Consider the following 14,255-nt stretch of genomic DNA (forward strand, 5'->3'; position numbering starts at 1 on the left):
TTAATCACAGTATGTTCCTTCCCTCCTTCCACTGTTTTGCCTTCTCCGCTCTGTCTGTCTGTCTGTCTGTCTGTCTCTCTCTCTCCTTCCCTCCCTCCATTGCTCCTCCCACCCTGATTAGCCCTCTGCCACAGCCTCATAAGCACCTGCATTCTCCACCAGAATGAGGACAGGGGAAGGTAGATACTTAGGTGGATGTAACTATGTATGGCCAGGTATGGACAAACATTTCTACATGGGGCAGCCCTTGAAGAGTATTCGGAGACTCCAGCTCATCCAGAATGCAGCCGCGTGAGCGATTGTGGGTGCACCTCGGTACACCCACGTTACACCTATCCTCCGCGAGCTGCACTGGTTACCGATCGGTCTCCGGATACGCTTCAAGGTGCTAGTCGTCACTTATAAAGCCCTTCATGGTATTGGACCTGGGTACTTGAGAGACCGCCTGCTGCCAATTACCTCCCAAAGACCCATTAGATCGCACAGGGTTGGCCTCCTCCGGTTTCCGTCCACCAGCCAATGCCATCTGGCTACCACCCGGGGGAGGGCCTTCTCTGTAACAGCTCCGGCCCTTTGGAATGAACTCCCCGCAGAGATTCGGACCCTCACCTCTCTCCAGGCCTTCTAGAAAGCCGTCAAAACCTGGCTGTGCCAGCAGGCCTGGGGTTGATGAGTTCCCCTCCCCTCTCGACTGGTATGGCTGTGTGATTCTTGTTTATTTTAATCACGTGTATTGTGTTTTATGTTCCCCTTTCCCCCTTTGAGTTGTTCGCTGCCCTGAGTCCCTCCCGGAGAAGGGCGACATACAAATAAACTAAATCTAATCTAATCATTTGGCTGCGATGGCCCGGGGGGTTCCTGCCTCGAGCAGAGGGTTGGACTAGAAGACTTAACATTTGATCTCGCCAAGAGACAGCCAGGAATGACTGCGGGATGCGGTCCAAAAAGAGGAATGAATGGCCTGAAGGATGCAATCCAATTTTGAAGACCTTTTAATTCTCATCCTAGAAGCTTCTTCAGGTCCAACTGAGAGAAGAAGCGAAGAAGCTTCTTGGATGAGAAGCGAAACGTTTTCAAAAAAATAAAACAAGAAAGCCCAATTGCCTTTTGGAAAAAGCAGCATTGGGACAGAACCTGGACAGTCTTGTGTGCAAATTTGGGGGTGCCCAGGCTTATGAAGCTGGCCATAACTCAAGAGTCATGATGGCATATCTCCTTTGGAATTGGGTAGGTCTAGTTTAATGAAAAGAAGGACTAGGGGAGACATGATAACAGTCTTCCAATATCTCAGGGGTTGCCCCAAAGAAGAGGGAGTCAAGCTATCCTCCAAGGCACCTGAGGGTAGAACAAGAAGCAATGGGTGGAAACTAATGGAGGAGAGAAGCAATTTAGAACTAAGGAGAAGTTTCCTGGCAGGGAGAACAATTAACCAGTGGAACAACTTGCCTCCAGAAGTTGTGGCTGCTCCATCACTGCAGGCTTTTAAGGAGAGACTGAACAGTCACTTGTCTGGAATGGTATAAAACCTCCTGCTTGAGCACGGGGCTGGACTAGAAGACCTCCAAGGTCCCTTCCAACACTATTATTCTATGTTCTTAACTTTTAAGAATCCAAAGTCATAAGTGAAGCATTGTCATCATTAGCTCCCAAACTCTGCAATGACCACGAGTCACGGTAGCGCGGTGGTTAGAGTGCAGTATTGCAGGCTACTTCTGTTGATCCCTGGCTGCCCTCAGTTTGGCAGATCGAATCTCACTAGGCTCCATTCTTCCATCCTTCAGATTGAGGACCCAGATTGTTGGGTCAGCAAGAGGCTGACTCTGCAAACCGCTTAAAGAAGGATGTGAAGCGGCATATAAGTCAAAGTGCTAAGTGTTATTGCTATCTGAAGGGCTGATGACAGCAGCCCTCCAATATTTATGGGGCTGCCACAGAGAAGAGGGGGGCAATCTATTCCCCAAAGCACCTGAGGGCAGGACAAGAAGCAATGGGTGGAAACTAATCAAGGAGAGAAGCAACTTAGAACTAAGGAGAAATATCCTGACAGTGAGAACAATTAACCAGTGGAACAGCTTGCCACCAGAGGTTCTGGGTGCTCCCTTACTGGAGGTTTTTAAGAAGAGATTGGATAACCATTTGTCTGAAACGGTGTAGGGTCTCCTGCCTGAGCAGGGGGTTGGACTAGAAGACCTCCAAGATCCCTTCCGACCCCCTATTATTCCATGTTGAATTTCACCCGGAGAACCGAGAACCCTGGATTTCTGCATTGCTCCTCAACAGCAGTTGACCAGTGGAACAACTTGCCACCAGAAGTTGTGGGTGTGTTATTCTCTGATGGCGCCAACTGAGCTTCTCTAGGATTTGACTCAGACCTTCTCTCTTTTCCAGGCCTGTCGGGGCTGATTGTCCCACCCATGTGAATCGGGGATGGGAGGAAGACAACGCACACTGACCGGCACTTGGACTTTTGAGACCCTCCAATGGATGCCTGGGCGCGGGGCGCAAGACCTGGCTTCCGAATTCTCCTCATCCCCGGTGACTGCCACGTTATGGGTTGGACCCGTCATCCCACGAGACACCCCCCCCCTCTCTTCGGTCCAGGCCGCATCGTGGCTGAAGGAGGGTGGCCGAAGCCTTGGAGAGCTACAACTCTGGATTTGGGGAGGGGGCTCCTTACTTAAAGAGGAGCAGGGAGGAGAGAGACCGTGCAAAGGGATAAGAGCCCCACCGTCTTCCATGAAGGGGTCCTTTGGCCATCCCGTCCCCCTCTGGTGGAAGGATCACGAAGAGACCGAGGGAGACCCTCGCCCAGGCAGGGACCCTCACTCAGGGAGACTTGCTCATGGCCAAGAGGGGGGGGGGTTCCCATTCCCAGCAGGTTTGCTTTACTTAAAAGCTCATGGGGGGGGTCCATCCCCACACCTGAAGGAAAAGACCCCCATGCAAACCAGACTCCAAGCGTCAGCCCTCCCACTACCCCCTAACACCCCCCCCCTCTCCAGGACTCCTGGGTCCCCCCAGAAACTGCCTTGCAAAGCAAGCTGGTTTGGATTAGGTCCACACCCCCCCCCAGCCCACCCACCCCCTTCATCCTGGCCAAACGCTGGCTTGTCTGCAGCCACCTTCAGCTGCTCCCAACTTTCCAAGCCTTTCTTGTCTTTCTGACCCAGTAGTCCTCGACTTATGACCACAGCGTAGCCCCAAATTTGGGGAGAGGGGGCTTCTGTGGCTGAGTGAGTTTAGGCCTCATTTTACGACCTTGCTCGCCCCCGGGGGTTAAGCGAATCACCGCCGCTGTTAAGTCAGTCCCACGGTGGTTAAGCGAATCTATAACCTCCCCAAGGAGGTCGCCAAAAGGGGGGGGAATCGCATGACACACACCCCCGCCACCAGAACGCTGTGCGACCGTCATAAATAGGATCCCGGAGTGGGAGGGGCTGCCCCAGTCCTGTGTGTGAAAAACAATCACGGGTCCTTTTTTCCCAGCGCTGTCCTAACATTGAACGGTCACTAAATGGGGACCGTTGCAAATCGAGGACTCCCTGTATTTAAGAGACAGAAAACAATGACGAAAGAGGCATTTGAGCGACAGTCATCAAGAGCCCCCCCCTCTCTCTTTTTTCCCCTTCCCCGTTTTTTTTTTACATTCTTTCATCTCCCGCCCACCCCTCAAAAGGATCCGTAGTAGCCCTCTCCAATACTTAAACTTGGGTTTTACGCTTTTTTTAAATAATAATTTTTTTCATCCCGCTGTTCTTTTTTAAAACCAAAAAGAGAGAGAGAGAGATTTTTTTTTAATTGACCGCAGCCAATTCTTTGTCATCCCTTTCCCTAGTCGTCTCTTTCTCTCTTCGTTTTGCAAAACGACAACAGCAAAAAGAGAAAATAAGACAGTGAGATCCAGGCGAGCGCAGGGGGTGGGGGGGGTGGAGAACGGGACCCCCGATTTCCAGCTGGGCGGCTTTTGCAAGTCCCATCGAAAGCAACCTCTGAGCTCAGCAGGCCCCTGGGGAGTCAGCTTCCTCTCCCCGCCTCTTGCATTATTTTTCTAGCCTTATTTCCGAGCGGCAAAAGTGTGGGGGGGGGGGCAAATATCTGTAAATAAAGACTGCGGAGACAAAAAAAAAAAAAAACCTCCCAAGTTGGGATCCTAATCTGTCTGGCCAGGTTCTGTTTGCGGTGTATTTATCTTTGTCTCATGTTCTCCCTGGTCTTTCTTTCTCTCTTGCGTTTCCCTTTGATCCTTCCTTCCTTCCTTCCTTCCTTCCTTCCTTCCTTCATGCTCTTCATTGTATGTCCTGTGATAATGTCCTGTTGTACGATACCCTATGTCGGTTAAAATCCCCTGGCTGCACTGTTATATTTTTTTCCCCCAATGTAAGCACATGTAAATGAACCATTATTGCAATTTCTTAGGAAAAAGCCCTAGAATATATCAATATACCACTTTAATTGCCTCCTGCAGCAAGTCCCTCTCTTAATTTGGAGCCGATTCCTGTCTCCGGGGTGCCAAAGAGCATTCTGTCCTTTTAATAGGTCTGGGGTTGGTATGAAGACTCCTGCCTTGGTCAGGGGGCTGGACTAGATGACCTCCAAGTTCCCTTCTAGGATTCCCCTTCAATGCTCTAGCAGGGGGCTGGACTAGATGACTTCCAAGGTTCCTTCCGGTTCTAGATTCTATGATTCCCACTCAACACTCTTGCAGAGGGGCTGAACTACATGACCTCCAAGATCCTTTCTAGGATTCCCGCTCAACGCTCTAGCAGGGGGGGCCTGGACTAATCTTTTCTGCTGTCCTCACCACTCTCTGCACCGTCTGCTTGTCTGAAGCAGGAATGCTTCCAAACCAGATAATAATGCCATATGATAGGATGCTCTTAGTCGTCCCTCTATAGCAGGGAGGTGGGTGTCAAACTGGATTTCTTCAAGGGCCGGATTAGCACTGTAGTTCTCTGCTGCGGGCAGTTGTTCTTGCAGCACTCTGCCAGCCAAAAAGGGACACGGAGAGCACACAGGACACACACACCCCATGCGCAATTATGGCTGCCAGAGGCACCGCGGGCTGGTCCTTTGCTATTTCCAGGCCAGCCCCGTGGATCAGATTTAAGCACCCCGTGTGTCGGATCTGGCCCGTGGGCCTTGAGTTTGACAACCCCGCTCTGTAGAAAGTGGTGAGGACAGTGGGAGGAATTGTAGGTTCAAATCATATTTTACCCCTTCTCGGATGGGAATGGATCAGTCGATCCTCTTCCAAATTCTCTACAGAGGACAACTGAATGCCTGTGCTGAATTTTCTTCTTGTGTGTAGGATTTCTTCAACAGACCATTTTATAGCCAGCCGAATGCTCACCTCCCCTGTTCTGTGGACAGGGAAAATCAAAAACGAACTGTGGGGAATTCGAGGACTAGCTGTATGTATCGGAGAAGGGAAATAGAAAGGAGGAGGGCGGGGCGGAAAACTGCTTCCTGCAGCTGTTTTCACAGCTGCCTCACCATAACAACATCACCGGCCAACGGGCTTCCATCAAGCCAAGGGAGACCCCACAGTCACACCGATGGTGGCTTTTTGGCAGCTGCCCCGTGGAATTGGCTGACCCTCGGCTTCTCCTGGGAGAAGAGCCGACTTCCGAGGCTGCTTCATAGCTCGGTGGAGGGGGGGAGCTTCTGGTGGTCTCCCTCCAACTCCTAACCACTCCCGCCAACTGCTTAAGCTTTTTCAACTAAGTCAAGCTTCTTACACCCTTAAGTGAACTGTCGTAAGTCGAGGACTACCTGTGTCCTGTTAAAACTCAGCAGGGCGGCATTGGGATGGCAACGGATACGGGTGGTGGTGGGAGGGATTATAATTATCCCCGTCTCTCCTTCAAGTTAAGGCTGCAAAGATACTTCCTTTACGTTGCTTTTAGCAACTGCCTCGATGGGCCTCCATCGCAGGGGTGAAATCCCGCAGGTTCTGGAGAAGGGATTGAGTAGTTTGGAGAATCGGTAGCGGAAAATTTGAGTACTTCGGAGAACCGGTAGCGGAAAATTTGAGTACTTCGGAGAACCGGTAGCGGAAAATTTGAGTAGTCCAGAGAACCGGCAAATGCTACCTCTAGCTGGCCCCAGAGTGGGGTGGGAATGGAGATTTTGCAGTATCCTCCCCCTGTCACGCCCACCAAGGCACGCCCACCAAGCTACACCACGCCCACCAAGCCACGCCCACAGAACCGGTAGTAAAAAAAAGTTGCATTTCACCACTGCTCCGTCGCTACGTGGAACTCTAACCAGATGGGCCTATAAAACGCGTGCCGTTCGTGTTTTGTCAGATCTAACAGTCCTCTTGGCTGCATTTGCTAAAACACGCACAGATGTTGCCCGCTCTCGCAACACATGTGCGCAGACACGCACGCCTCCGAAACCACCCCTCCCCCCCCGTGCATAGAAACCCCTCTCCTTTTGCAGAAGGGAAGTGCCAGGTTGGTTTGGGGTGGGGGCTTAGGAATGCCTCCTTCTTTTGGTATCTCTGCCTCCCCACCTCCCCTCATCTCAGGCAATCGAGATGGATGGCGTGTAAGTTTACTCGATCGATCGATCGAATCAATAAAATCCAGCCGACCTCTTTGCCTTAACGGTTGAGCCCCTTCCTGGCGCACCTGAAATATAAGGACTTGGCACCTGGGAACAGGAAGGAAAGGGGCACAGGGTTCGAGTCTCGGTTACTCGGGGTCTCGTTGGGGGTCCCGGCTCAGCCCCACCCCAACCAAAATACTCCTCTTTACGAGTTGTGGAGCTGGAGGCTCCGATGGGAAGTCTCAGGCCGGCTTTCCTGGGTGAAAAAGATGTTCGTGCAAAGGGGCTCGGTCTCTCTCCGACAGACACACAACCGCACAGCCGCACTCAGGGCACCGCCAGAAGAGGACATGGCTGAGGGGCCGAGGGGAGACGTCAGCCTGAATGCAACAGCTGGCAGCTCCTCGTTCTTTGTCTGGACGGTGAAAGAGGATTTCGTCTGCCAAGTTGGGAGCCCTGGGCTGAATCCCAAGAGCGGAATTCGATTCCATCCATTCTGTCTTCTCCCTCCCTTCTCTTAACTGTTTATCCATCATCACATATCTTCCTTCCTTCTTTTCTTGCTATTTCCTTCATTCCTTCTCTCCTGTTTCCCTCCCTCCCTTTTTCTCTTTTAGCTTCCTCCCTCCTCCCCTTTTCCTCCCTCCTTCCCTCCCTTTTTTCTTTTTTAACTTCCTTCATACCTCCTCTTTTCCTCCCTCCCTTCTTCCCTCCTTCCCTCACTCATTCTGTCACTCACTCACTCCCCCTTCCTTGCTTGCTTTCTTGCTTCCTCCCATGCTATTTCATTCCCTCCTTCCATCCTGTCTTCCTCTCTCCCCCCCTTTTTCTTTTTTAGCTTCCTACCTACCTACCTCCTCTTTTCTTCCTCCCTCCCTTACTCACTCAGTCACTCATTCCTCTTTTCCTTCCTTCCTTCCTTCCTTCCTTCCTTCCTTCCTTCCTTCCTTTCTTGCTTCCTCCCATGCTATTTCCTTCCCTCCTTCCTTCCATCCTCCCTCCCTCCCATGATCCTATTCCTTCCTTCCCTCCTGTCTTCCTCCCTCCTTCCCTTTTTCCTTCCTTCCATCCATCCTTCTTTCCCTTCTGCCTCCCTCTCCCTTTTTCTTCTTTCCCTCCTTCCTTCCATCCTCCCTCCCCCATGATCCTATTTCCTTCCTTCCCTCCTGTCTTCCTCCCTCCTTCCCTTTTTCCTTCCTTCCATCCATCCTTCTTTCCCTTCTGCCTCCCTCTCTCCCTTTTCCTTCTTTCCCTCCTTCCTTCCATCCTCCCTCCCTCCCATGATCCTATTTCCTTCCTTCCCTCCTTCCCTTTTTTCTTCCATCCATCCCTCCTTCTTTCCCTTCTGCCTCCCTCTCTCCCTTTTCCTTCTTTCCCTCCTTCCTTCTTCCCTCCCTCCCTACTTTTTCCCTCCCTTTCTCCTTCCCTTTCTCTTTCTCTCCCAAATGCTGCTTACAGTTGTTCTTCCTGCCTTCATATCTGAAGATAGTCCCTGGTTTACAACAGTTCCTTTAGTGACCATTCAAAGTTACAACGGTACGGCACTGGGAAAAAGTGACTTGGGGCCTTTTGTTCACACTTACGACGCTTGTAGGCTCCCCACAGTCACGGGATCAAAATTCCTATACTTGGCAACTGGTTCATATTTATGACAATTGCAGTGTCCTGGTGTGTGTGTGTGTGTTTGTGTGTGTGTGTTTGTGTGTGTGACGTGATCCCCCTTCTGACGAGCAAAGTCATTGGGGAAAACAGATTCACTTAACAACCGTGTCACTAACCTAACCACTGCAGCGATTCACTTAGCGACTGGCAAAAAAAGTTGCAAAACAGAACAAAGCTCACTTAACAAACATCCCGCTGAAGATCATAGGTTTTTTGGCACAATTGTGGTCATAAGTTGAGGACTATTTGTGAACGTTGGCTTCTGTGCCTGTCCTGTTGCTGCCCCAAACCAGACAGTTCTAGAAAAAGAATCGAATCAAATGAGAATAGGGCCGGGTGGGGTCCTTGGAGGTCATCTAGTCCAACCCTCTGCTCAAGCAGGAGGCCCTTCTACCATTCCAGACAAAGGGTTCTCCAATCTCTTCTTGAAAACCTCCAGTGATGGAGCACCCACAACTTCTGGTGGCAATGAGTTCCACTGGTTAATTGCCCTCCCTGTTAGGGAGCTCCTCTTTTTTAAGTCCAGGTGGCTTCTCTCCCTGGTTAGTTTCCATCCATTGCTTCTTCTGCCTTTTGGTGCTTTGGAGAATAGATACACACACACACACACACACACCTCTTCTTTCTTCTTCTTCTTCTTCTTCTTCTTCTTCTTCTTCTTCTTCTCCTCCTCCTCCTCCTCCTCCTTCTCCTCCTTCTCCTTCTCCTCCTTCTTCTTTCTCCTTCTCCTTCTCCTTCTCCTTCTCCTTCTCCTTCTCCTTCTCCTTCTCCTTCTCCTTCTCCTTCTCCTTCTCCTTCTCCTTCTCCTTCTCCTTCTTCTTCTTCTTCTTCTTCTTCTTCTTCTTCTTCTTCTATGGGGCAGCCCCTCAAATACTGGAATCCTGCTCTCGTGGGACTGAATGATTCCCCCTATCAAACCGTATCTGAACTTCGAGTTGCATCGAGCAGGCTAATTGTCCCGGGTGCAAAACCTTCCCCTTGTGGGATTCTCTCTCTCAAGTGGGGTCTCAGAAGGAAAAAACTTCTCCTTCCCGGAAGAGATCGGCAGTGGGTGCTTAATGCAGCTTTACCGGTACTTGCACCCCACCCCACCCACTTCCCCATTAAAAGCACATTTTAAACTTGTGTGTGTGTGTGTGAGTGTGTGTGAGAGAGAGGGGGGAGGAGAGAAAGGCTAATGCCAGGGAGGGGCCCATTTTCAAAGCGAAGGGGCTGTTAAGTCCTTCCGTGTCTGCCCACCCACAGAAGATTCCAGAGCAGCATTAGGGGTGAAGGCCTCCTCTGGGAGGAGAAATTGAGTGGGTGGGTGGGAGGGGAGAAAGCTTCCCTTTGGTAATGGCTGGTGAAGGATGGGGGGGGGGGGTTGAGCCTGAGAAAAAAGCAGCTTTTATCAGGTCTTCTTTCCCAGCCCCTCAAGAGCCCTTCAGGACAGAGGGTTTTTTAAAAAAAATAAAAAATAAAAAATCCGGAAGGCTGTTGGATCGCTTTGTGATTGCTTGCATTTCCCAACCCTTCCTCCCCCACCGCCCCCCCCCCTGAACGAACGGCCCCAGCTATTAGCCATAATGGTAATAATGGGCCATTAAAGGAGGCCTCTCCGACATTAACGTGTCCGCTGAAGAGGCATCCAGGCCTCCCCAGGAAGCAATCAGGGTCAAAGGAAAGCAGGGCAGGAGAAAGGAAGCCAAGCCAGTTGGGGTACGCGGATGGGGGACCACTAGGATAGCTTTTGGGGGTGGGAGGGGGAAGAGGAAAGAGATGAAGGAGAAGGATGGAAGGGAGAAGAAGAGGAGGAGGAGGAGAAAAGGAGGGAGGGAGGAAGAGAAAGAAAGAAGGAAAGAAAGATGGAGAAGGATGGCAGGGCGAAGAAGAAGACAGGAGGAGGAGGGAGGGAGAGAAAGGAAGGAAGAGAAAAAAGAGAAAAAAGAAAGATGGAGAAGGATAGAAGGGAGAAGAAGAAGAGGGCAAGAGGAGGAGGAAGGGAGGGAGAGAGAGAAAGGAAGAGAAAAAAAGAGAAAGAAAGAAAGATGGAGAAGGATAGAAGAGAGAAGAAGAAGAGGACAAGAGGAGGGGGAGGGAGGGAGAGAGAAAGGAAGGAAGAGAAAAAAAGAAAGAAAGAAAAAGAAAGATGGAGAAGGATAGAAGGGAGAAGAAGAAGAGGGATGAATTATAGGATGAACCCACTAGCAGCAGAGCTCACTACATTGCCCAATCTCCGAAGGACATTGCATCACCCCCAGCAGTTCAAACTTCAACCAAACCTATCTCAGACAAAGATGACCCCATATGGCCCCCATGGGAGTCTGAGAACAGCCAAATAGAATGCATGTTCTTGCACAGAAACAGGAAGCTGAAGTGCAAATCCCAGAGAAGGTGTAAATATCCCCTCCTCGCATTCTCAACTCCATGTGGTCAGCTACCCAAAACTACCCATGTGCTTCTGCTTCATCATTAAACCCTCTTTCCAATTGGCCTCCATGTTTCCAGTGTCTTCCTCCCGGCTTGGAACTGAATCAGATGGATATTTCTTCCAACGACCCTTTGTCTATTATAGGGGCACACATCTTTAATTTGCACACACACACACACACACACTCGGAGTGCTGACAGGGTTTGGCAGAAAATCGCCACCGACTCGCAATTTTAACAGAGTGGGTGGAGTGGAATTAATAAACTAGATCAGTGTTTCTCAACCTTGGCAACCTGAAGATGCCCGGACTTCAACCCCCAGAATTCCCCAGCCAGCATTGGAACTCGCCCCACAGAACTAGTAGTAAAAATGTTTGAATACCACCACTGGTTCACATTAATGGCTTGTTCACAAGTGTTACCAAGAAAGTCAGCGTCTTTTTTTTCAAGAGGGAACTGGACTTCCTTTTTTTTTTCCCTTGAAGAGGTTTCGCTTCCCATCCAAGAAGCTTCTTCAGTTCTGGAGAATGGATTTACATTCCTTGCTGTCGTCTGGTCGTTAGTCCTCTCTCTGAGAGTCGTTGAGGCCGCTTGGAGGTCCGTCCCTGCCCTCAGGGTCACCTGAATGGCGCAAATGGGACTGTGTTGTAAGCAGGAGATGGGTGGGGGTCGTATGTATCCCTCCCCCTTGATTAAGAAGGGGCTGATCAATATTAACCTAGATTGCCTCTTCAACCCCTCTTTCAAACCGGCCTTCATCCCCTGGTTGTAGCACAGCCCTTTCAGGAGTTCTAAGAAAGTTCCACACCCAATTTGCACTATTCAGGGCACAGATCAACCTCCCAGTGGCCTCAGTTTTCTTGCAGACGTCTCATGACCCAACTAGGTAACCAAATCCATGCTGGAAGAAAGTGGGTTTGTGGAGAGGAGGAGGAGGATTAGGGGACTGGAGGCTAAAACATATGAAGAACGGTTGCAGGAACTGGGCATGGCCAGTCTAGGGAAGAGAAGGACCAGGGGAGACAGGATAGCAGTCTTCTGGTATTGGAGGGGCTGCCCCAGAGAGGAAGGGGCTAAGCTATTTTCCAAGGCACATTTGAAGGCCAGACAAGGAACAATGGATGGAAACTGACCAAGGAGAGATTCAACCTGGAAATAAGGAGGAATTTCCTGACAGTGAGATCAATCAACCCAGAAGTTGCCTTTGGAAGTTGTGGGAGCTTCATCCCCGGAGGCTTTCAAGAAGAGTTTGGACTGCCATTTGTCAGAATTGGTGTAGGGTCTCCTGGTTGGACTAGATGACCTCCAAGGTCCCTTCCAACACTGTTAATCTGTTAAATCTGAGGAGGAGGACTGTGGCATCCTTGGTGCTCTCTGAACCTGATTGTTTTCTTCTAGACATTTCATTACCCTACTAGGTAACAATATCAGTGCTAAGAGGAAGTAGTGTCTGCAGAGAGGAGGAGGAGGAGGAGGAGGAGGAGGAATTAACAATACGATGGATTACGCAAATGTGAGAAAATGTTCTTTAATGCAAGAGTATAATGCATGAAAGCAGAACAATTTCTCCCCCACCCACCCCCAAAATCTGACCACTTTAAGACATGTGGCCTTTAACTCCTAGAATCCCCCAGCTAGCAAGGCTGGTTGGGGAATTCTGGGAGTTGAAGTTCATGCGTTGTCAAGGAATGAAGTTTGATATTTATTTATTTTTTTAAAAAACCCAGCCAGTGACAGGTTGGCAGCTTCAATAAATCAATCGGAAACACTGAAAGCTGATGAAAAAAACGCACAGGATTCTAGCCAAGCTGATTTTTCAGAGGGAGGTTTCGCTTCAAAATATTTATCCCAGGGTTTGTTTTTTTTTGGCGATTTTTTCTTTTGCTGAACTGGTGAGGAGCGCATGCCAAGCCCCACTGCTGTGAGTTGGCAAGCCGCCAGGCCCAGCTGTCAGTGCCAACTGCGTACAAAAACTTGGGTGGGAGACAAAATTCCCAAGATCTATCAATGAAACCCCCCCACACACACACACAAACACACCCATCGTTGGTTCCAACAGCAGGTGTTTGTTGCCTGTTGCCTGCAAACTGAAGCTAAACAGCCCTAGAAATAAACAAACACACACGCGCACACACACACACACGCAGACACACACACACAACACCCCCAAAGGAGACCGTCCCGTTTTAGCAAAGTTAATGCTTCTGTCCAAGTTTTATTCCCCAGCCGAGGGTGCAAAATATTCCCCGTGGCCTCTAACTGAAAGGGAAACGGGTGATACGGGAATCCCAAAGAGGATCGGAAGAAGTGTGATTGTGGCACTCGGCCAAAACGTCGTCGTAGGACGAACTCGCAAACGGAATTCACAACCGCATTGGAGGAGAAGGGAGGGCTGGGAGATGCCACTCACGCTAACAAAGTGTTGACAGCATCCTGACATGGCACAGATGTTGAGAACATCTGCTCTGGAAGGCGTGAATATTAATCGGGCTAGACGGCAGTGCAGTTGCAAAAGGATGTGTGAAAGAGAGAGAGAGACGGAGAGAGACAGAGAGATAGAAGAAAGAAGAGAGAGGAAGAGAGGAAAGAGAGGCGGAGAAAAGAGAAAAGAGGAGAGAAGAGAGACAGAGAGATGAAGAGAGAAAAGAGAGGAGAGAGTAGAAGACAGAAGGAAAAGAAAGAGAGATAGAAAGAGATACAGAGGCAGAAAGAGAGAGAAGGAGGAGGAGAAAGAAGAGAGAGGCAGAAAGAGAGAGAGGAGAGAGACAGAGAGAGGAGACAGAGCAGAAAGAAAAGAGAAGAGAAAAGAAGAGAGGAGAGAGACAGAGAGAAAAAAGAGGAGAGAGTAGAAGACAGAAGAAAAAGAAAGAGAGATAGAAAGAGATACAGAGGCAGAAAGAGAGAGAAGGAGGAGGAGAAAGAAGAGAGAGACAGAAAGAGAGAGAGGAGAGAGACAGAGAGAGGAGACAGAGCAGAAAGAAAAGAGAAGAGAAAAGAGGAGAGGAGAGAGACAGAGAGAGAAAAAAGAGGAGAGAGTAGAAGACTGAAGAAAAAGAAAGAGAGATAGAAAGAGATACAGAGGCAGAAAGAGAGAGGAGAAGAGAGAAGAGACAGACAGAAAAAGAGAGAGGAGAGAGAAGAGAGAGACATAGAGAGAGGACCCAGAGCAGAAAGAAGAGAGAAGAGAGAGACAAAGACAGAGAGAGAGAAGAGACAGAGAAGATAAAGTGTGTGAAGAGAGCGAGAGAAGAAAGAGAAGAGAGAGAGTGTGGGTTAAAGCTTTGTCTGACCATTCGCTGGCTCAATGGCATTGAAATGGAGATCAGCAGCGCCCCCTAGAGTCAGACACGACTAACAGGGAAATCTTTCCCTTTTCATCTATTAGTAAATTTGGGGCAAGGTAGAAGACCTTCGGAGGGGGGGCAGGGCATGAAGGCTGAGTGATTAAAGATGCTGAGCTTGTCAGCTGGAAAGCCGGTAGCCCAGGTTCAAGACCCGAGCACCACACAAAGGCTTGGGTTCCCATCCTGGCCTCATTTCCTGCCAACCCAGCAGTTCGAAAGCATGGGCATGCAAGTAGATCAACAGGTACCACTCCGGTGGGAAGATCGCAGCCCTTGGCGATGCCATGC

The 14,255-nt window shown here is 49.8% G+C and overlaps 1 protein-coding gene across 1 annotated transcript in view; it reads left to right on the forward strand.

Moving 5' to 3' along the window:
• LOC106540220 (transcription factor COE1) overlaps positions 1-4,460 on the forward strand; it is a gene marked incomplete in the record, with an annotated part of 79,000 nt that extends 74,540 nt beyond the window's left edge. Inside the window, 1 exon segment of the mRNA XM_087723914.1 lies at positions 2,389-4,460. Within this exon segment, the coding sequence (XP_087580040.1) occupies positions 2,389-2,420 (32 nt within the window).
• Between the last annotated feature and the right edge of the window lie 9,795 nt (positions 4,461-14,255).

The sequence above is a fragment of the Thamnophis sirtalis genome, unplaced genomic scaffold, assembly GCF_051295495.1.
Source record: "Thamnophis sirtalis isolate CommonGarterSnake01/CBP01778 unplaced genomic scaffold, rThaSir2_p1.2 scaffold_10, whole genome shotgun sequence".
Classification (NCBI taxonomy): Eukaryota; Metazoa; Chordata; class Lepidosauria; order Squamata; family Natricidae; genus Thamnophis; species Thamnophis sirtalis.